The sequence below is a fragment of the Thermobia domestica genome, chromosome 7, assembly GCF_964235325.1.
Source record: "Thermobia domestica chromosome 7, izTheDome1.hap1.1, whole genome shotgun sequence".
In the NCBI taxonomy this organism is placed as follows: domain Eukaryota; kingdom Metazoa; phylum Arthropoda; class Insecta; order Zygentoma; family Lepismatidae; genus Thermobia; species Thermobia domestica.
This window is the reverse complement of record NC_137460.1, coordinates 165,954,160-165,979,311: the sequence shown is the minus strand read 5'-3', so window position 1 is coordinate 165,979,311 and position 25,152 is coordinate 165,954,160. Positions and strand designations below refer to the sequence as shown.

General features: G+C 35.3%; 1 protein-coding gene across 12 annotated transcripts in view; it reads right to left on the bottom strand.

Moving 5' to 3' along the window:
* The window catches only part of exd (PBX homeobox extradenticle), a 1,150,921-nt gene that overhangs the window by 127,130 nt on the left and 998,639 nt on the right, over positions 1-25,152 (bottom strand). For 8 of the 12 annotated variants that reach the window (XM_081765552.1, XM_081765556.1, XM_081765551.1 and 5 more), the window contains 2 exons: positions 18,472-18,626; positions 13,917-13,967 (listed from right to left, as the gene is read on the bottom strand). In XM_081765552.1, coding sequence (XP_081621678.1) covers positions 13,917-13,967; positions 18,472-18,626 — 206 coding nt within the window. The remainder of the gene's footprint in view (positions 1-13,916; positions 13,968-18,471; positions 18,627-25,152) is intronic. The other 4 variants (XM_081765553.1, XM_081765557.1, XM_081765554.1 and 1 more) reach the window with 1 other exon arrangement.

The following is a 25,152-nucleotide window of genomic DNA, read 5'->3' as shown; positions in this document are numbered from 1 at the left end:
GTATCGGACTACACGAAAATTTCAAAAAGGCAGTCTAGTCAACAACTTACGGAAATTTCGAATTTGAATTAATTTGTCTATTGCATGAACTTAGTGAATTTTTCAGAACGCAAAACTCGAAAAATCAGTGTCTATTTCCAACAACAACCCTAGATTTACTTCCCTTTCAATATATTTCAACTTGTCCCTAAAGACAGCATGTTAAAAAACGGGGTTAAAAGGAAAAAATATAGAAATTTCTGCCGATCGAATCTGACTTGTAGAAAAGACGGAGTATTCACGAATAAGAGATACCGGTAACACAAATCAAATAAGTTGTATAGTGAATGTTGTGTTGCGCAAAAAAAGTAGTCAATATGTCTTCGATATACAAGGAAACATCCATAACCGTAGCTGAGGGCGCGGTGGCTCAGTGATAGCGCGTTCACCTCTGGTGCTGGAGGGTCTGGTTCGATCCCAGCTCGCGGTGTATGGACTTTGTGGCGGACAAACACCGTGTTCGTGGGTTTTCTCAGGGTTCTCCTGTTTCCTTCCACTTTCTTCATTCCACCATTTCATTCATTTCTCATCATCACCGTCTCCTTTAGCCTCACCGGCATAACCGTTTGACGTACAACTTAAAAGATTTCCATAGCCGTAGCTAGGGCTTATATATATATTTTGTGTGTGTGTGTGTGTGTGTGTGTGTGTGTGTGTGTGTGTGTGTGTGTGTGTGTGTGTGTGTGTGTGTGTGTGTGTGTGTGTGTGTGTGTGTGCGCACCCTAATAAAATAGTTTCATTCCTTTTTTCTTCAATTGTCACGTCCTATACTTTAAAATTTTGTTACCAGTAATTCATCAGTTTCAGCAACATTATATCTGACTTTTAATACCCTTAAAACCCAATAACATGAGCACATGAAAATATTAAGTGTGGGGATGGGTGGCACAGCCATATGAACAGTTCTGTTTTAGTTAACTCTGTATACATTAATATGAAAAGTTTTCGCTGCGTTTGTGATACGCCACACAGACGAAAGTATTACGTATTTATGAAGCGAAAGCAAAGGAAATGAAATCCCATTCTCTGTCTCATGGAGAATTTGACTTAACTTTTGAATAAATAATTGATAATAGAACCTATTTACACTTAGGTGGCTTTACTGTCACGAGCTCGAAACTGAACAAGAATAATATCAAACCAATAAAGATGATCCATCCACTGTTGTGCACATGAGGTCACAAGACTATTTCCTGATTTTAAAGTAATACACAATTACGTTTTTAAAATAAAACAATAAAGAAAGTTTTCCTTTGAATTTAAATTTAAATGTCTATGAAACATTTGTCTAATATACTGATTTGTGGAATAATAAGAGATGCATACAAGGAATGGAAACTTCACGATATACTCTGAGTAATATTACAAAAATAAGGTACATACTTAACTCATTATGAAATCGTGATTTTAATCACGGCTTCTAGGTTTATTTATTTATTTATTTTATTTTATTTTATTTTTTGTATTACGTACGAAATCTACTCGATATTGCGGAACATACGCGGTTGTCAATTTAAACGAGACGATTGTGAATAACACATTATTCATATTTAAACTTGGGCATATGTAAAATATTTACATTTAGATGAACCGAATCCTGTCATTTTTGAACTTAAACTGGCGACAACATGTCATGAGAGATAGGGGGTGGGGGGTGGGGGGAAGAAAATTTCTCTTAACCATCGTTATCTCCTAGAAATTTTCGCTGACGCCCAATATTTCAAATTTATTTTGTAATTAGGAATTCACCGACAATGTTCACAGAAACTCTAGAACGAAAAAAAAAAAAAAAAAAAATTGCCGTGTTTTTATTATCAGTTACGATCGATGTGTATTACGTTACTGTTCATAGAAATGTCTGCTTTGTCAGGTGCTCAGGATCTAACAGAGTTCTAAGAAGGGACAAGCTCTATCTGCCTGCTTTCCCAGTAAAATCGTACTTAATTCTTCAAAAATTCTGCATATGGAATATCTAAGGTATGTATGCATCACCAGAAGATTTCTTAAAAATGTCATACTCTTTCTCTAAACGATTGCTACAATATAGATTTTACACCAGATTACTCCCAAAAATCAGCTTAAAATACGAGCTGTTCCATAATGAAATTTTATTAACGTTCTAGTAAGCATTCTATACTTCATTAGTAACTACATTTAAAAAAATATGTCTACAATTATTTTGTCCTATTCAGCAGATAACGTAATCTTTAACGAAACACTTTAAAGTTTTGATCCCCAATAAAGGAGATCTTTACACCATGCCATTTGTTCAATACTTTATATTTGTTCGTCAATTCTATATATATATATATATATATATATATATATATATATATATATATATATATATATATATATATATATATATATATATATATATATATATATATATCAAATGAATTGAACAAATCTGGTTTATAACCTAACTAGGTATTAAACAGGAACACTGATGATCAGGGCCCGGATTTTGTTGACCTAAAATTTTCTAAAAAGTGGCCTATAAAATGACCCTAAAATTCCTGTAAAATTACCCTAAAATTCACAAAAGTTGATCTTAAAACTTGCAGTTTTTTAAACGTTTATTTCATTAAAACATTGACATTTTTTGAATATCTATTGGATTTTAATTACCATTTCTCACTAATTTTCAACAGTTTTGTTTCAGTTAGTTGCATTCCATTGATCATTTGTGTCTTTGGTTTAAAAAAGCAATAATGTTAAAACTAAACTTTAAATAATTTAGTAAATAGCTAAGCATTTCATATTTGAATTACAGATATATAGGTCTATATCCAGTTAAGCAACATATAAACATTTTATAAGCTGTGATACAACAAACTAACTCAGAAACTCTGTAATCGTCAGAAACTTTAGTTCATACCTTATTCAGCATTGCAGTAGATAACTGTAAACATTGTTACGACTTTATTGAACGGAGCAGCATCTGTTACAAAAACAACATGGTCATGTTGGACACCTTCAGGCCAAAGTAGGGATATCGATTTATCGAAAAGTTTACATATTGTAAAATGGTTGACAAATTCCAACACTTCACCAGTTAGCAAAAATATTTTGCTAGGTTCGTCGGCTTTCACTGCCCCAACAATAATATTGACTATATAGCGTTCCTTCACATCACTAGTCTGTCTATAGAAACAAAAATTATTTGAGTCCAAAGTTCCTCTCTTATTTTTCTTATTGTGTCCTCGTTACACCTTGGCATGTATTTTTTCCTAAGATTCGTTTCGTCTGGAATGGAACAACCTGTATGACGTTCCAGAAAATCCCGCAATTTCACACTGTTGAGTTTCCAAAGAGGAATATTTGAAAACACAAAAACTTCACACAACTCTTTTGAAAACTGAGGATTTGCCTTTACTATTCGAAGCACTCTCCACAAGTAACAACTGCGAACACTTGGTTTTATGTTTGTTTTCAACTGCGCGTAAATGTTTTTCGCTTCTGATACGCTTTTGTACAATGTCTCCTTTCTCTGCTGCCACTTTTACTTCACATGCCTTGCAAAACAATACTGTACCGTCAGTACTAAAAACATCCTCACCAAATTCAGAAACAATCTGTCTTAAATGAGAAGCTGTAGATGGTTTAGACCTCGGCATTCTACATATTGAAAGCATCAATTCACTCTCGAGTTGAAACTAGGAAACACACTTAAAGAATAAAAGTTCGCAAGTGTAGATTGTATACACCAGAATAATAGATAAAAACTCTGTTTAAAACCTTTGAACGTCTTCTAATCTATTTTTAGTTATTCACGTAGTCATATCCTTTGTGGAACTGCCCATCTGCTTTGGCCACTTACGAACCCCCAGCCCTCGTCAACCAGCTACAGCTTAGTGTTCATTAACTTGTTAGGAATGCAGTTTTTTCTACCCCAATAATCAGGAAGCAGGAAAAAAGATCATTTAACTTCTTGTTTTTAAATCCGTAAACAGTTTTCATTTTAAGTTTTCCTTATGTAGAAGAAAAAGAATAAAAAGACCATAACTGACAAAGTTACCTTAAAATATTAAAAATTGACCTGAAACTTCAAAACGGCAAAAAGTGACCAAAAGTTGACCCTAAAAAAATATATTTTTAGAACCAAGAGTTGATGGATAATGTTTTTATTTGAACTTGTCTTGTCCTATGCGTAACAGAAAAAAGTTGACTTGTCAATAAGATCCGGGCCCTGCTGATGATACTCTTAAATTTGCTGATGATTTTATTTTTCTAAATAAGACAAAATGTCCACACTACAAGAAATACTTCAACATCATAGGCTCTGAGCAAAGAATCCACTGGGGCATTACCTTACGTCCTAAATTTGAGTCAAGAATAAGGGGATAAAACATGATTTATATGCTTCTGCTGTGCACAGAAGGTTGATTGGTATACATCCGAAATATTTATCAACGACGCTGTCACCTGTGCAGTGACCCCAGAATCACGAAACCGTAATTATCAAAGTGATGACTCAGTTTGCATGTGTTGGACGGTTCTAATGGTGCTAGTTACTCTCGAAATTAAACAGTAATTGAGAAGGACTTATTTTCACGCACATTTTTCATACAGCCGGAGTGAAATAGTGTCTAGGAAATTGTTTAACCATCGGAATAACCAAAGTTACAGATATCGCGGTCGGACAAACACAAATAGGGCCCATGGAAAAACATTCGATTTTACCATCAAAAAGTTTGCCTCAGGTATTTCGTGGCATTCGTTGACTGGTAGGTCACGATAGTCCACTACTCCAATGTGACATGGTCAAGACTAAACTCGAGCAATCCCATTACCAGTCGTCTTTTGACCTGCTGTACATAGTGTAGCAAAGACACTTGGCGGGTTCAGAACGGAATAAATTTGGCACATTCGATGAAATCTACCTTTATCTCACGAGTAAAGAACTTTCGGACAATTACATACCGTGACAACTCTACCACGGGAAGTACTGAATTGCAGAGAAAACATATTGCAGGTGATCATGACTCACCAGATATCGTTTCGAGTGGAACTTGACCGTATTTAAGGGAAACGAAAACTGAGAACTGAAATGTTGCCTACTTCCAGAAACCTATAATGACTCAATAGCGAAAGATAACCCTCTTTTGTACGGAGCAAACGAGAACAAGGTGCAGATATACATGAACAAAGGGTTCACCTACACTCTGCAGTTTTGTTCTAATATGAAGCAGAACATGGGAACCGCGTTATTCCTGTACATCAGATTATTGCAAAATTCTCAATAGGTTTCAGTATTTGGACTGTTAAAACGATATCTACAAGATTCTCGCTGCCGTACTATCACTGGTCTACTGGTAATCTGTAGGTAGGAATGTGAGGGACTTTTACGTTTGTGCTGCAACGTAGATTGCTACAATAGAAATAGAAATACCTGGCGATAGTCAATAATGCTGGTAGTCCTACAGAACACAACCGATGATGGTGGCACAACTTTTTCATAGGATAAGCACAGTTTAAAAGTCAAACAGATACAACTCAATCAACCTTCAGTATTCTTCTTCTTCTTCGTGTTATTATTATTATTCGTGTATTATTAACTACTATGTATGTCGTTTCTTTGTTCAAGGTCAGAAGTTTTCAAGAAGGAACAATCCTCCGATAAAATCTATATTTTGAATATGGGGTTGTCATAGGTTTTCAGCGGAAAGTTATCATGTTGAATATAGCCCAGCAATTTAATCTGTCATTTTAGAGAGGGATATATAATTCATTACTTTCACATTTTCTTTAGCAATGACAGACTTATTTATTTTTGTTTTTAAAAAGATCAGCACACTCATCACAATGTCACTGTAATAAGCTGGACTACTTTAAATTTCATGTTTAATGATTCAAAAAATATTTTAGAAAGAAATTCTGCTAACAAACTATTTTATATAAATACCAAGTGCAGTTGCATGAGAGGCAACTCCTATTCTCTTTTAAAAAAAGAATAAGGAGGAGTCAGTATGAATTGTCTCTACTCAGGCTAAAGAGAATTCTGTGATCTAAGGTGTTTATTATGCATAAGTGAAACCAGAGTACTGATATCCCTTAAGATAGCTGAAAACACTTCTTTTTGATACCACAAAAGTCGTGGTTTCAACAAACAAATCTGTGCTTCAAAGACGAACACAGGTAGTCAGTATTAAAATGCGAGAAAGCATGTTTCCTTGTTACATTCGTGCTCTTGTTTCGCATTGTTGACGGGACTTTTATGTGTGACTTTTTTTACTGTTAGTTACGAAACGAACGAATGAAATAATTTACTCCCCCAGAGACTACAGGGCCTCAGCTCTTGCTACTTTGCTCATGGAGTTAATTGTTCTATGGAAACTTTCACACTAAATATTCGCGGTACAGTCTGAAGCTAGAAAATCACAAAACTGAAATTGGCCTGAGATGTGCATTTTCAAGAACATGCATCCCGTCTCCTTTGTTCATCTGGGTGACTATTCGTGCGATTTTAGAGCTTTATCTTCCGGGTTTCCTCTTGCTTCGAAGTACGATATTAGCTATTAATGATCTGAACGTACACTACCGTCCAAAAGTATTTGAACACCTGCATATTTTGGTGTAAAGTCAAAATAAAGTAACAGAAACATATTTATTGATTGTAGTCCATTGAAACCCATCGTCCTAATGTTATTGACATCAAAGCATTGTCCACATTATTGTTGTGACCTCATTGTCAATCTGAAAAGCAACAAACAGAACATTCTTTGCATTTAGAAGTTTGTCGCAATGTCGTTTGTTTTAGTAGACAATGTTCCTTGGGTTTTGTTTTCTCGGTTAGGTTTATCAGTTTCGTATTTACGTAAGCCCATAAATCGCGTTTGTTTTATTTATCTTGTCGCACGTGGCTAGAAAACGTGCACCGATATTATTTTATTTTCTGCAGCATACTAGTATTGTCTTTTACTTTTCACACAGAATGGGCAAAACAAAGGAATATTCCGAAGAGAGTAGAGGAATTATCATCTGTCTTCATAAATCCGGCAAAAGTATTCGAGAAATTTCAAAACTGCAGAACATACCACTATCAAGTGTACACTATATCATCAAGAAATTTAAGACTCAAGGCACAACATCCAACAACGATCGTTCAGACAGACTCCGGGTTACAACTCCGACGGAAGATTTCATCATAGTGCTGAAGAGAAAACGCAACAGGCGCTTGACTGCACCCGAAGTAGCAGCAGATGTCAATATGCGCCGCAGCAAACCTGTGAGTGTGACTAGTTAAAAGAAGGTTTACTGGATGCTGATCTGAAGGGTGCATAGCAGTATTGAAACCACTCTCCAAGACCATAAACAAGAAGAAGAGGCTCCACTGGGCAAGAGAACATCAAAATTGGACAACTGCTGACTGGAAAAGTCCTCTTGAGCAAAGAATCAAAATTTGAAATGTCTGGGTCCAAGAAAAAGAGTATTTGTCCTCCGTCGGCCTGATGAGAAAACATTTGAACCAGGTACCGTCCTTGCAGTCAAGTATGGCGAAGGCTCTGTGATGATTTGGGGGCTGTTTTGGTGGTTCCGCTGTGGTAGACATTGTGCGAATACAGAGAATACTGAATAAAGACGGTTACAAGGACATACTGCAAACTCATGTTGTTCCTTCTGGGAACCGTCTAATTGGCCCAGGGATTATTTTTCAACACGATACCGACCCTAAACGCACATCCAAGCTGTGCAAGCAGTTCTTGGAGGAACAAAAACATCAAAATATCTCAAAAGTCATGATATGGCCCCCCACAGTCCCCAGACTTGAACAACATAGAGCTGTTGTGGGATGAACTGCATAGACAGGTACGGAAACGTTGCCCTGTTTCTCAAGAATAATTATGGCTAATACCATAAGACCAATGGCGCAAAATAACCATAACACTAGAAAACTTAGTTAAACATTTACCCAAAATTTGCCACTGTAACCAAAAGCAAAGTGGACATATAGATGAATCAAAAATATGAACTGTTTTGACTAAATTAGTGTATCATATCTAACTCAATCAAAATCATTGTTTCCGGAGTGTTCAAATACTTTTGGACGGTAGTGTATAGGTGAATATCTAGGTTTTTCTTGAGAATCAACGCAGTCGGTGACTTGATAGATGTCTTTGTGAAGTCTAAAATAGTTCCTCTGATTTGATGAAAACAATGACCCATTGGATAATAGATCTATACTTGATTGAAATTCTGGCTTGGTAGTGTCTTTAGTGGAATGTTTCCTATTTGATTGTTTACCCTTAATTCTTCCTTGTGTTCTTGCGTTCTTGTCTGCTTGACTTGAATTTCGGTGGGAGAGGGTTGCATTTGTTCTGCAAGGACCGTTGCTTTTTGAGAGAGCATAGCCAAGTTGTTTCTCAGTAATTAGCAGAAGTCGGACATATTGGCTTCTTCTGAGGGTTTTCAGGGAACATTTGCTTCCTTCGGGACGATGACCCAAGTTTATGCACGCACAACTCATGGAAATTCTTTCTTAGTGATTGATTGCAATTCTTCTTGCGAGTTTCCCCACATCTGTAACAAACAGTGCATTCTCGAATGGTGTCCGTACAACGGCAACAGTTAAAGCAAGATAACTGGCGTGGTATATTGTATGATCCTTCTGCTGCACATACTCCCATTGCGGTGATGCTTATTTAATTAGGGACGTTGAAAACAACCCTAAAAGCTTGGTATCCCCATGTTGGATTTTACTATGGTGATACTAGAAACATTATATATATATATATATATATATATATATATATAAAATGAGCTGTTCTTCAATTTCCTCACTGTTAAGGGTGGTCGATACTCCTTTTATAACACATCTAATTATTTTTCTTCTTCGGAGGTTCTCATATATAGATTATCTTCCTGTACTGAGGAAACTACCTGGGTCCCAAACTCACTTCAACAGGGATATTCTTCAGGAACATAATCATGTGCACCTCGCTCATGATTGTTATTCGAACATCTGTGTTGATACATAAGCAGTGTTTCTTCCAGACATGTTTTTAGGGGGGCACTGCCCTCCCGGAGCTCTGACAGTGACCCCCGGGGAAGACCAAAATTTACTTCTAAAATATAGTAATAAATAGAATAGTACCGTGTGAAAATAATGTGTCCCCCTCCGAATACTAAGTGTGCCCCCCCGGAACATTTTTCTGAAAGAAACACTGTACATAAGATGCCTTGTATACAATTTCTGGGACACATCTATATACTAGTGTAGTGGTGATTATGTACTTCTTTTAGTCAGTATGGAAGGAGATACGGATGATAATTTTACAACAATTAAATTTTCATTAGAGTAAGACACAGAACATGTAATCTCTATTTTTCCTGAATAGGTTCTTCAGTTGCTGTTATTGTTCAAGAGACATTCTTGGGTTCTTCAAGTTTTTCTACAGGTTGCTAAATTGGTGTCATTATTTTTGATTAGTTTTTTTCTTGATTCTTCGTGTTTCTTCTTCTTACTTTCTTCTATTTTGGTGTGAACCATCTGTCGGTTCTTTGATTGGCTCATTCTTCAATATTACTTTTTTTAGATTGTCAATTTATTCAGTCATATTATTTTAAAATATGTTCAGATGTTATATTTAAATATACTGTAGTTAGCCCGACATTTTTTCTAATTGTCTTTGAAACTACTTTTGTTCTTTCTTCTGTAATATCATAATAAATTCTTAACATCACTAATTATTCTCTTGAGATACAAGTATTCAGTCATGGGTTAAGAGTAGTTTCATGTTCATTATTTTAGATTACTAAAATTTATCAATTAGCCAAATCCAAAGAATATTTCCTTTTCTATTCTTTTGATTTCACATATTAAGTTGGTACAGTCTGATCTTTTTTCTTCCTTTATGAAACAGGGGAAAGAAAATTATCTGTTAGGTAACGGGTCTCTTCCAGACAGAAAGCAATATCTCCCTGTCTCAGAAGATCGCCAGTTGCATTATTATATTTTTGTCTCTTTTATTCGTGGCATAACTAACCAAAATATTCAACCTTTGACTTTGGCTCTCCTGGACGACTACATATTGTTGTAAGAGCTTTTGTCTGTGCACGGTTTAACTTAGAACTATCTCCTTTTAACTCTGCTGGACTTGTCCAAGTTTCAGCAACACCTTAAACAGAGTTATGTAACTTACTGCCGAATAGTAACTGAAGTTCGCGAATCTTTTGATCATTGTACAGTGTGACTATTAAGTTACGTGTGGAAGCCTTTGTGCTGAACTGATATAACTTCAATTATATATGTCACGAACTTGATACTGTGTAGTAATCTCCAAGCCGTCAACTGCCTAGAATATACCTAGAATATAGGACTCTGTTACACGAAAGTCCTAGGCTAGACATTTTAAATAAATAATCTCTTACACGCTGGCCAGATATTATTTCTCTTCTCTAAACAATTCGCTATTTACCAATATAAGGAAAATTGCTGCACATGCTATAATCTCTTTCTGGGACTTCGCTTCCTTCAAACTCTGAATGTTAATGTAACCAATGAGTTCTTCATACTCTTAATTACCTTCTGAGATACCAATCTCACGTACATTTCTCTTTAAATAAAGTTTTTATTCTATTATCAATTCGGCGTTCACGTTCATTATATACGCCTACATTATGTATTATCTCATTCTGCTAATTATTTAAACTGAGCTGCTTTATTTACTAAATGACTTCTGAACCTTTGTAGCTCTCTTTTATCGTTGAGATCTAAGACTGCCTACCACCTCGTAAGTCATTTTTCGACTTGTATTCAAACTCCTGAAAGAACTGTCATCTTGTCATGCAAACTAGTGTGTGTGTGTGCGCACGCTGAGACTTTCCGTCTCTGCTGACTTGTACTTCGAGGTCGCTCTCGACATTCTTGCCGAGAGATCCCAGCTTGTCCAAGAACGTTGTTTCCACAGGAAGCTACCGTCTTACGTTGAATAGAGGATCTACCGCTCGGGTTGTCTGTCTGCTGTGTCATCACCAAAGTGCTTCCCGCTGGAATTTCCTTCGACACTCGATTGAACACCGCCACGTTCCACGAGTTGACCATATTACCACGTTACCATCCATGAATTCAACTCTTCTTCAAAGGAATTGCACCACTTAATTGCGTCTAGCCTACTAAGACCTTCATTGTTAAATTAATGAGTTGTTTCACAGGTGAGTAAAGTGATTTATTTTTGTTAAGTTTTCCTTGTTATTAAAGTGCATATTTTAATGTACTCTGCTTGTGGACCATTCGCTACCACCTTGTTATTTACTGCATTTAAATCTTTCACTTGGTAGCTAAAGTGATTCTCTTCAAGAACTATCAAACAACTCTTCAAGTTGGTTTGCTGGCGACTAATCTCTCTTCAGTTTCTTGTTTTAATCGCTGTTAAATTACCGATAGCCAAAATTCTCTCTCCATAGTAACATATGAAAAAAAATAAATAAAATTGATTTAAAACAGTGTAATAGGTAAAGTGTATTAGTATATTACAATAATGGAACGGGTTACATAATACATAAATTATTACTTAATAATATATATTTTTATTATTACTATAAAACAAAATAAACAATTAAAACAATATTTTAGTGTAAATATTTAATACATAAAAGGTAAAAAATAGTTAAAACATTTAAAAATAAAAATAATTTAAAGCCAAAATTAAGTAAACTATTTTTTTTATAACAAGGTATAACATAACACCTAGCTAACTTTAATATATACATTTGTAATTTAATCTATTGTTTGAAAAAAAAAGTTAAAAACAAAAATATTTAGTAACATTTTGGTGAACAAATAATACACATTTTTTTAAAATTAAACACAAAATAACCAATACTTTATATCTTTTGTTGTTCATATCATTTTGTAACAATAATATTTATTAAAAAGCTATTATTTAAACAGTTTAAAATTTAAAAATATAATGCTAACTAGTTGTAATAAACAAGGACAATGGTGTGTATAAAAAATAAAACATATAAAACAAAGTACTTATTTAACAATCATTTATTTGGCTTTTACCATTTTAAATTCACTTTGTTCCGTTTAAAGATTCAACACAAAGTTTCTGAGTAGCTCTTATTAAAACATTAAATATAAATTTAAAAAATATAACTAATGTATGTTATATAACAAGTTAAAATTATTTATTAGCAATTTACATGTTTTATAGTAATTACCTGATTTTTCATGTTTTATTTGTGTATTTAACTTATGTATAATTGTTTTTTATTTTAAATACTAATTAATTACATTATGCATTTTTTATTTTTTTATTCAATCTCTTTTATTTTACTATCTGTCACATCTAAATAAAATGTTATAAATCATTTAAGTAATGATTTCTATGTAACAGGCAATACACTATAACTATAATCCCACTATACTACCCGTTCCATTATTGTGGTATACTAATACACTTTACCTATTACACCGTTTTAAATCAATTTTATTTATTTTTTATATATATGTTATAGCTCCCTGGTGGGGAATCGAACCCCGGTGTCATTTCTTTATATATGTTAATAGTATAATTAGCCTTCTTAGGCTAATAATCAAGAATAGCTAGAACTTTGATAATCTCATTCCATTTCTTGTGGTCTCAATAATAATACTCCTTAAATTGTTGCTAATCATGGGTAATATTATATATATATATATATATATATATATATATATATATATATAAAAACTTGTTTACTGTTAAACTAGTAAGCATACCAAATAAACTCTTCTTGTTTATTTACATTTCTAAAGACAATTTGTGCTCATCGTTGTGCTGCGTCACTTTAACTGGTGAACAGCAGTGGAATATGATTAACCAGCTGCTCACCACAAAGTCACTGTAACTGCAACGGGTGAAGTGATTAGTGCTTTACCGTCACTCAACTTTTTAAGTAGTAACTATTCGTGGGCTATTAGTGACTTATTCTTACTTAAATGTCATCATAAAATTAGCGACCCGTATAATAAGGCCAAACACCACTCACTGTCTTCACACATTTCAATTGGTAACCAGCCTTTTAATTAAAACTGTCGCTGCATTCCCCACTTTAATTGCTGTCAGTTGGTGAAACACAAAGACCACTCCTCTACCGTTAAAACTGGTACAGGCAGATTTTGTAAAATCATGCTATTCTTTGAAAGAATCTATTAAGATTTTTAACAGAAGGTCAAAATTACACTTCAAGCATAATTTGTCGACCTTCGAGATACGTGTCGCTCAGCCGCCACTTTAATAAAGCATACGAACTGTTAGAAACAAGCAGGCCAGTAACTACCTCAAATTCTTCGGGTGACTGGGAAATAATACGTTCATTTTACATAACGCACACAGAAAATATGCGCAAAACAGGAAATATAACCAGAAAGAGAAATATACATTTAATCACTACAGAAGCGCGATAAAGAGAAGAGGTTTGCGCCTCTAGCTACTTAACGGAAGTTGCCTCTACTCGTACAAAGTGTAAGATTAAGTACATAATTTCTCTTTTCTTAAAATGGTATCTCGAAAGACATATATAATTTACACAACAAATTATGGCCACATATGCTTGGGTTTAGTTCCTTGACTTTTTATCAGTGTTGTAAATTATCACGAAACAAAAAAAAAAAAAAAAAAAAAAAAAAGTTTTTATGTTTTATCAGTTTTTTTGCGGAATTAGATCTTTTAGTTATATCCTTGTACTATCACTTCATACAGACAGCACAAAATATGATAAAATCTACACAGTAAAGGAATTACTCCTTAAGGAACATGGAAAGGGGTGTAGTTATTATTATACTAATTTAAAACATCCATTAGCAAACATTTAAGAAATGAAGATATGTATCTGCTGATTAGGAACAAAATTTTATTGAAAAAAGTTCGTAATTCAACTCTCACCTGGTGCATGCTTGGGTCATATCCCATTCCTGCTCCATCCGTATACGGTGCCTGCAACAGAAAATCAAGAGAAAATTCATTTCAAAATATGCCTCTAAACAAAATTCCTTAGCTTTAAACTTTTAAAGTAATAATTATTAAATACATATTTTTATTCTTTACTCTTGACAAAATGAAAAGAAAGAAAAATCTGTAAAGTGAATTCGATTCAACGTTCCCTGCTTTTGGTCTCCATGCTCCAACCTAAAATCGAAACTTTACCAAACCAGTCATTATTCAGACATTCATTACCATGATATGAGTTTTAATAGTTACAACCTGGCTTCTTCAGACAACACGCACGCTGACTGATTTGTTTGTACTTAGTATGAACACTAAGAGAAGCTTTAAAGATACTTAGTACTTTTAGACAGTTAACCTACAAGAGAGCAACCAAACTCCCAAAATCGTTGACAAATCATACTACAAAAGTCGGTCAAAAATTAGGCACAATCCACTGTGGCTCGGCAATGATAAGCATTAGTGAACTGAAATTTGTAGATAGAAGCATTGTTCCTTTACCACCTAACATATACCTTATTATTTATTTTCTATTGCTGCAAATAAGTCACTATGATCAACGTGAAACTCTACTACGCGAACGTCCAGTGATTGAATTCCTCTACAAATTTGGGATAATTAAGTAACACTGATTCACAAGATGTTGACTGTCTATCAACAAGGAATCGAAGTAGTGTGTGTCAATAGCTTCAGAGGTCTCGAAGCGATAACCAATCATACTCAGGTAGATCGTCAATGATCACAAGATGTAATATGGAGTATAGGCATGACAAAAGGAAAATGTGTCTTTGCGACAAGGGAAATGATAGAAATTAGAAAGAATGTGTGTGATGATCTGCAAACTTCCTCTGGGGATTGTCCAGAACGCTTCTATGGAGTCATCACGTGTCATGAAACCTAGCTTTCTATCTGCCTGGACAACTAAAGGCTCATCTACGTGAGAACCCTAGATGACAAGCTCACTGCGTGTGTGTATAAAACAAGAACGATAAAAGAGGTATTGACAAACCAGAAGATTTTACGAAGCGCGTTCGTATCATGGAAATAAAGATGACAGCAGTACAATGAAACAAATGAATCAAATATTCAGCGAAATAATTTTAAAGAATCGATGCTTGTATATACAAAATTTCATTTCTCTCATACTTACTATTACTACCTACAGTAGACTAGGACCTTTGACAAACAACTATATAGCTATAGTTATACCCGTTCTTGTTGGATCTTAAATTTAGAATCTGGATAAACACGGTAAGGACACATCGTTGAAGACTCCTAATTCAAAACATCGACTAAAAGAGGGGAAGACGTCCTCACTCCATTCCCCAGTATTTACCCTGTTATAGAAGACCATACAATCATGAGGTAATGGGGATTACATATCCGAATGGCGTAATCAGAAACCACGATAAACTAGCATACGTTTTCACATATATTTTTACACCTCCTCCCAGAGCGAAAATCGAAACAGGACTTCGTACAGACGTATAAAATTTAGCGGTTTTAGGTTACTCATTTCTATGAGAAAAGCTAATGACAAGCAGACACACCCACCCACCCACCCACACACACACACACACACACACACACACACAGTATTTTAGTATAACAGCATAGATAGTGTAGACCTTGAAACTTCCCACTTTCGCTGGTATCGGAAGGGAACTTACGATCGTACGCTTGTAGGTCCGGCGTTTTACCACTGAGCTAATATCTTTAAATTTTATTTATAAGCTAATTAGCACAGATATAGTAGCGGACAGGGATATTGCATACATATGAAAATAAGGAAATTAAAAAGTTTGTAAAAACCTCACCGAGACATTCTGTTTACAGTAAGACAACTGTATTATTATTATATTATTAATATTATTGCAGTAGTAGTAATAGTTGTATGATTATGTACATTGTGATTCGGGTCCAGCCATTGGTTTATGCGTTGCCGTGCAGTGCGTGCTCGAGGTATGTACATTTCTTCTCACTAACATGTACAGTAAACCTCTCAGAAAACGACAAGACTTATTTTCATTTGTTTGTCTCCCTCGTATACCTCCTCTCTCCTACTCCTCCCTCCTTGTGGTGCTGACGCCGCTGTCGTGGGCCCTGCAAATAGGTCTGCTCCTGTTCTTTAATTTGCTCTTCTTCCTATTCTCCTTAGCCCAGGGTATTTCACGTTCCAGATTATTTCATTCCATCTTGTCATCCACTGACGTGGCAACGTTGCATTTTTCTTTATTACTGGGTGCTATACCAGCGTCGAGCTTAGACGGTTGGTCCGATTACGAAAATTCCATCATTTTAGATTGACAACCCACACTTGGCAGTCAAAATGCTCTCTTTATCGTTTTTTCATATCTTCAATAGTTACTGAGTTGGCCTATGGCAAGGGACTTAACTCTGTGGGTAACAAGATGGCAGTTGCTCGTTTAATGAGTGATTTAACAACCCTCCTGTCATTGTCTGTGTAGCTAAGTGGACAGTGTGTAAGACTCTCAAAGATACTTGGTTCGATTCCCAGCCTGGATTTGCAGTTACTTTCTTGCATTGCAAATTATGTTCGCGATTGTTACAGGAAGAAATTTATCCCATAAAGGGAGAAAAAACAGACAGAGGGGGCAGGGGAAAAAACGCTGACTGCTTAACCTTAAGCGATAAAACTTCATTTATTCCCATGTCTTCCGCTTTTTTCTTTCTCTTTCCTTCTTATCTTTTCTTCTTTCGCTTTCCATACTTTTTTGTCTTCGCACGATGCGTATTATTATTTTCCTTTTCTTTGCATTAATTGCTATCTCTTAGAATCTAACGTGAATTGAATTTCTGCCTATCTATCTTGTGTTTCTCTAAGTGATGCTAAACTATTAATTCTTTCTTGCTCCAAACAGAGAAATATCCTGGTATGTCTATACTGTCATGTTGGTTGGCCAACTATCAGGCGTACAGTGAAACAATTCTGTGAGAATTCTCCTGTAGGAAAGAGCTATTGTTTCTTATAACTTTAACTCCACTTAATTTAGTCGTTCACTGTACCGTGCCTCATGGAGTGCAGTACTCAGTTCATCGTTGTGGATGGATAAAGATGTCTGCTCCGGAGTCTCAGGATTAGGACGCTAAAGGAGGTGGTATACCGATGTTGAAGAACTAAGCCAAAATATCAAGTAGTGTGAATTGTTGCACTGTCATCCTGGAAAAGTACGTCATTAGCCGCAAACATATAAAACGTTCAACACAACAGTCACCGAAAACATTCACATAACTACTGGCAGTAAATATATTCTATGAGTGTAATTAAAGAACTCACGGAACACCATTAAATTGCAGCCCACAACGTCAGAGACGTGGTCCTGTTTCACAGCAGAGAAGCAGCTGGAAGTTGATCCTTTTTTCGGTGTAGGCCTATGCCATATACGAACACGTCACGTTCGTGGAAATAAGATGAAGAGGACTCATCGTATCGTACCATGTTATGCTTATTCAATAATTGGTAGTCTACTTCGCATGTTCGCAGTGCCATCTTGTTCGTGCTAAAACGTTGTTGGCGATGATAGGCAATTTGGAAATTGTAACCCAACGCGAATATTTACATTATATCAGTGTGCGAATTGAAAAATTTTCCCAGGGGGGGATGAATTTCACCTATATGCGCAAGCAGTCCTCCCCCCATATATATATATATATATATATATATATATATATATATATATATATATATATATATATATATACACTAACAAGTACAAAACAGTTGAGATGTGAGATCTTTCATAAATTTTCACTCAAGTAATATTTAGGTTAGCTACGTAAAGTAGACCTACTTATCTTTATGTCCACTTAAAAATACTCCAGAGGGGAAAAAGTTATCCCTGCCAGGGATAAAATTTTTCTTCTCCAGGGTGGGAAAGATTTTTGTCAGGGGGGGAAATCCCTGGCATCCCCCCCGCCAATTCGCACCCTGCATTATATAAATTCGTGTCGAATTGTAATTGTCAGAATAGGCTGTTTTAGGGTTTGATTGAGTTTTGCAGTCACTTTTGATGTCCTAGCTTTTCAGTGCTTGGTGAAAATAATTTTCAATGCTCGGAGATCCGTGTCACTAAGGTTTCTGTTACTCTTTGGCATTTTTCTAAAAAATAAATTGTGTAGGCTGTACTACCTTGGACGCTACTCCTCATGACACACCTAACACACTTAATTCCTTAGATACATTTGCTCCAAATAACCAAATATTCCCAGTTCAGCACCATTGGAACTCAGAGAGGTTTCTCATTTTGCATCACCACCATGATGTCACCTTTTGTGCACGCTTCTGTCCCACCTCGACTGACAACACACCCTATCAATTATCACCACACCCCTCAGTGTTTGTTCCACCCTATTCATCTTACATGTTTCAATCTACAGTTGTTTCTATTATTTTTATAATAGATTAACCGCAACTCATTCTGATCTTGAACTTTTCAGGACGAAAAGATAGAATGAAATATACTCCATGACTTACCTGTGATTGTGGCATAGAAGAGGGATTATAGTCCCCACCATTCATATTCATATTGTAACCCATGCTATCCTGTGGTGCTTGCGGTGGTGCTGGGGACATCATTGGAGCTGGTGTACCTTGGGTAGTTGGAACCATATTGTATGGTGATGCACCTGCTTAGCACAAAATAGGTAAGTTAAGAAATTAAATACCTGATACTATTGTAATATAGCATATAAAATACACAGACTTACGAGCTTTACATACTAACAATTACACTAAGAATTTTAGTACTAATTTTATACTAGGAATGCAATGTATATACCCGACTGCAATGAAATGAGCTGAGCGAGCTTAAACTACGTAATCAGGAAGCGTTTTTCGGTGATTATTCCTCGATGGTACATCGGATTTTTGATTTCGACCTATGTTGTCACTCAGCACGACATACTCTATCAGCGTGCTAAGTTTGGTTCAGATCGGCCAAACGGTCTAGGAGGAAGCGTTTTTCGGTGATTATTCCTCGATGGTACATCGGATTTTTGATTTCGACCTATGTTGTCACTCAGCACGACATACTCTATCAGCGTGCTAAGTTTGGTTGAGATCGGCCAAACGGTCTAGGAGGAGTTCGCGGACAACCAAACGGCTAACCCGAGTATAAGAGCTTCGCTTCGCTCAGCTCAATAAGACTATTCTGTAAGGCTTTTACATAATGAGTCAAGAGTGGAGTTCTAGCTGTATATTTCAATTTGTTTATAAAATCAGTAAGTCGAGTATAGTTGGTAAAAATGGCAAACTAAAAATTTTGGTATTCAAATATTCGTTAGTCAAATAACTGTTCTAATAACTATTTTACATAAATATTGTTTGAATATATGAATATATGATTACTATAATTCTTAGAGCACTAGTGAGAATATTTATGCTTTATGTAGTAGGTGCTTTTTAATCCGACATGTTTGGAACTATGTCCATGCCGGATTAGCGACTTCAGGATTATCGAACGTCAATATAGTTTCACCAAAGATAAATAATTCTACAGGTAGACAAAAATGCAACGATTGCAATATTTATTTTATATGTTTACGCACATTTGGAATCAAAGCAGATAATATAAATAGTCAACAAAGTAGATATTTCATCATTCTAGCAACTGCACAGTTTAAAACATTTCAATTTAAAAAGAACAGAAAATTAAATTCAAACATTGAATATTTATTTAATTGAACATTTTTGTATTAATAAAAAACACAAATAGGAAAAGTGAATACAATACTATGATATTTAAAGCAGGTTGTAATGAACTGCTCTATGACAAGAGAAATACACATGAGTTACTGTTTCAATAAGCCTGATATCACGTTCCTGCCGTGAGTCGGATCTGTTTAAAAAATCTGAAGTGTAGGTTTGTTGAATAACAGTTTTAAAAAACAATCTTGCCGGATTACAGAATGCAGATGAAATTTGTGACCTAATGACTTATCTGCAATATTCACAGTGAAATCGATATTTTAAGCAGTTAAATTCATAGCATTGTCTCCAGGGTTACTTCCTCAGAATTTTAAATTTCTTTGCTTCACATTTTTGAATGCACCGAAATATTGTAATTATATATATATATATAGATAGATAGATAGATAGATAGATACTTTTGCCGAAGATCATGTGTCCCACAACGTCAATCTTGTACTTAACGAGAATATCAGCACTCGTGAATCAAAGATAAATTGCCAGAAAATCGTGAACTTATGAACTCAGCTGAAATTGATACAAACATTTATTACTGTAGAACCAGATTTCCTTCCTTCCTCATGAAAGGCGAAAAAATAGTTGGTAAATTTATCTATCTGCTTCCCAAATAGCAAAAGTAGTAAGAAGACAAATATGAAACTGTCTCAGTCCACTCTGGATGGACAACACAAAAGAGAACAAACAAGCTTACCTTTCGTTACTATAAACTTTAGTTTGTTAGATGTGCGATACATACTCTGATACTTAGAAGTACTCTGCTAAGACTTACCGTACACTGCGTGCCTCTATGCTACGCGTAGTACGGGTATTGTAAGATAAAACGTCTTTAAAAACTTTCTCAGGTTTTACACACGTATAACGAACCAACATACATAAATGATACAGGGTGTCCAATATACAATGCAACCCGGAGTTTGGGATAGTAGAACTTTAGAACCTGAAGTGATACACAAATAATGGTTATATCAAAATGAAGCTTTGTTCATGCATATATTTTTAAAGTAGGAAGCAATGATTGAAGTACACTAGGAACCACACAGTGTTGTCAGATGTAACCGAAGGTGTAAATCAATTTTTTCCAAAACATGTAATCGATTCATAACTCATACGTATGGATATTCTATCGTTAATTTTCAGTTTGTTTAGTTTATTAAGAAACTACTAAGGAAAGAAAAGCAGGAATTAAATGAAATGTACGAAAGCCTTGGAAAATTATTTAATTCCTTATTTGCTGGATGCCTCTCAAATTCTGATGTAGTCTTTGTGGTTATTTTGAGAGATAAGAGGTATTGTCTGCGGAAGATCGCTCAGTAATTGCAGATAGCCGATGCAGTGCATCAGGCTCTTGAAAGATAGTTATAAATTGGTGTAACGAAGGAGTGGTGCACGGAAACTGATTATCCACAAATAAGTTCTCGTAAGGACAAATTTACTTAATTAGAAGCAAACGTCATAGACAATTACTCACTTTGGAATTAGCAACAGAACTATGGAAGAGCTGTTCCCAATCGTATCAGATAGGATGATGGTTCGAACCCTGCATATTTTTGGTCTTGGGATGTGCTTGCAGTAAAGAAACCACTCCTTCGACCATGAAACATTGCAAAATGGCACTCTTGCGCAAAAGCAAAGACAGCGCCGATGAACAATGGAAAAGGGGATTCTGGATGGATGAATCTAAAACTCAACCTTTCGGTTTCTAACGCCAGAAGTTTGTGCCTCGCACTTCCGAAAAACGCTTTCAAACCGACTATGTAATAGGGTGCATCGAATTTCCATTTTTTTTTTTTTAAATCAGCTTACCCTTAATGATTTTTTTTTTTTTTTTTTTTTTTGCGAAATGGTCTCTATATGTCTTATAGAAAATCGCAGACCGATTAGTTAATTTCTTTAGGTGCCACTAACGGCCTAAAGTTTCAAAAATTGGTTAAAAAATGCATTTTTAAAAACAAATTATACATATTTACTTTTACGAAAACATTTTATCCTTAGCAGTTATTTTTGGCAGAAATGTACATATTTTACGTGAAAAAAGTTTCAACTTGATCGGTCAAGTCCTTCAGGTGCCACCAGCGTCTTAAAATTTGGACGAAACGCCCCCAAAATATATTTTATTCAGTGTTTTGTAAAAAAAAAAAATAATAAAAAAATCGAGTTTTCGTCTCTTATAAACAGCTAATTAGGTCAGAAATGGGGCAATCAAAGTAAAAAAAAAGACTTTATAGTAGAATGAATGTTATCAAATAAGACACATACCGGTGGTTGTCCAGCTTATGTTCGTAGCGCGAAAAAATAAATGATTATTTTTGTAGATAAAACTCCTTTCGATAAAACACCTGCACTGCATAGAATGAAGTCAACCAAAAGCGAGTTTGTCGTCAAATTAAAAGTGGAGTAGCATCGGGAGAAAAGAAAAAAAGTGACTCTGTCTGTGTTGCCATACTTGGTACAATTAGTGTTGTAAAAAAACGATTTTTTTTCTGTGAAGTTTTTTTTCAATAAAAAACATCGTTCTTTTTCATGTTTTTTTTCAAAAGTCTGTTTTTTTTTTCTGGCAACTATTATTTATTGATTTATGTTGCAGATTATTGAAATAATCAACAGAACTTGAGTCGAAGCCCTCGTAACTTACAAATCGTTTGTTTCTTCGAACCTATACGAGCAAAATTGTGTGATTATTCCTTTCGGTCCCAGGCCATTTTTGGCGTTTTCCTACCTTTCCAGTTAGTGACTTATTGCTCAAAAACTATTCATTCGATTGATATGGTTAAGGCCTTGTTTTTAAGAAAATGGATGTGGCTATTTTTTGGTGTAAGTTGCATTGCAGTGTTACCAACGGGTGGGAAATTATTGAGGGAAATATAGGGGTGAAAATTTACAAAAAATCCCTAACCGAATTTCAAAATTTTTTTGTATCTAGCACCACTGCTGCTATATGGGTTCAAGTAACCTAAAGAAATCTTTGGTGTATTGACAAGGTACAGTGAAATCCTGAAGTCGCTGGCTTCCATTCAAAGAGGGAAAGAAAAAATTCTGTCATACACATGAAATTTTGACAATTTTTACGCCTAAGAGGCAAAAATCAAATATGCCGGGGTACAGCTTCTCTAATTATGCTATTGAAACTTTTTATAGTGCGTTCTGTAGGGCAAAGAGGAAGCTTTCAAGTAGTGGTACGTTTGTTTCAATGTAGCCAGTAAGAGGGTAATAATAGAGGGGAAAAGGGAAATTTTCCGAATTTTTCACCTAATAGCGGGAATTAATTGTTTTGGCTGAAAACGCTGCCACCAGACAGACAAAAACTATCTGAAAATAAACCGTAGTACTCAAAGAATATATCCTACAAGTATTATGGCGATATATAACAAAGTAAGCATGAAATTGAAAAAAAAATCTCATTCTACCTCAGAAGTTCACCATTTTCTTACCATTTCCAGAACATGGTTTATTATAAACCTCAACTGTACTTCCCCTAATTACTCTAGTGAAACTTTTTATGGTGCGCTGTGTAGGCTAAGGATGAGGCTGTTAGACACTGGTACATTTGTTCGAATGTAGCCAACAAGAAGGAAATAATAGAAATAAAAAAGGGAATTTTTCCCAAAATTTGCCCCTAAAATCTGGAATTAAAATTTTTTGTAGCTAGCAACACTACTATCAGACACACGCAAACTATCTTAAAATAAGCTTTGGTATCCCTCTAATATATCCTACAAGTTTTGTGATGATATCTAATAAAGTAAGCATGTCAATAAAAAATATCTCATTCTACCTTAAGAAAAATCACAGTTATCTTTCCAATTAGAGAACAAGGTCCACTGTAAACCTCAACTGTACTTCCCCTAATTATCCTATTGAAACTTTCTATAGTGCGTTGTGTAGAGCAAAGAATAGACTTCCAGATACTGGTACGTTTGTTCCGATATAGCCAACAAGAGGGAAATAATAGAGACAAAACATATCATTTTTCCAAAATTTCCCCCTAAAATCTGGAATTAAAATATTTTGTAGCTGGCAACACTGCAACCAGACAGACGCAAACTATCTTAAATTAAACATTAGTACACCACTAATATATCCTACAAGTATTATGGCGATATTTAAGGAACAAAGCTTCTAATTACCAAAAAGATATTACGGTAAACAGAAAAGTAAGGAAAAACTAGAAAAATCAAGGGCTAGAACCTAAATACAAATTTTACGTGCGTTCCCTAATTATCCCATTGTAACGATCTGTACTTTCGTTTGTTAAATAAGGACAAATGTTCGATTGGCGTAAGTTGACTTGCACTCGAACGTATAGGTACGGATTTATAAACAAAAATTTCTAATTTTTTGCCCAAATATAGGAGAATTTTAATTTCACTAATTGGTAACACTGCGCGCAGGCCCGTCCAATTGATGTCAACAGTTAGGTATCTATCCGAGGTATCTACCTGGATATGTTTCTACAACGAAGGAAGCTACAAGGGAAAAAAAGGTAAAGGAAATTCGAAATTAGAAAATTCTCGAATTTTTTACTGGGGTGAAATTTGAGAAGGAAATATAGTCCAACCACATTTTGCAAGAACAATATCCCGATATCTTAATTAGTGTCCACACGAGCGGATTAAACAAGTGACACACCTATGTGTGCCATTTTGGCCACCTGGGCCACCGAGTACACATTTGATTACATTTTTTTGACTACTAACTCGTGTTGTTGTTGTAGTTATAGTCTCGACTAATAATAATATCGTTGTAAACAATAACTTTATAAGGAAAATTTTCTGTCCTTTTTACATCTTAGTTCCAACACTGTTGGTGAGAAATGTAGAGTGTTTCAAAATAAATTTTGGGGTTTTAAGTCTTCGTAGTACTTATTACATTTTACGTACAATTATGAGCAATGCATCAAGTAAAAGAGCACCTCAAACAGTCTTTACTACAAGTGTTCAATGTGAGATTCATTCATCACACGGCACACATCTAGTCGATAGGCGAGAAAGGCCCATAAACTTTCCGCCATATGGCACAAAACACATTCAATTTAGGGGAGTTTCGTTTATAATTGTAAGTTAATTGTAATAGATACTACAAAGTTTCAAAACCCTAATATTAATTTTGAAACACCCTGCATTACTTCCAATTGAGTCGGGGGCCGCGGTGGCTCAGTGGTAGAGCGTTCATCTCTGGTGCTTGGGGTCTCGGGTTCGATCCCAGCCCCCACCAAGTGAACTTTATGGTGGACAAACATCGTGTGCGTGGGTTTTCTCGGGGTTCTCCCGTTTCCTCCCACTTTCTTCATTCCACCATTTCATTCATTACTCATCATCGCCGTCTCCTTTAGCCTCACCGGCATAACCGTGGGACGTAAAACTCAAAGATTTCATTTCATTTTTCAAATTGAGTCATCCTATATTCAGGTCCTAGTCAATTTGTCGCCTCGTGCAATGGCATAATTTGCCG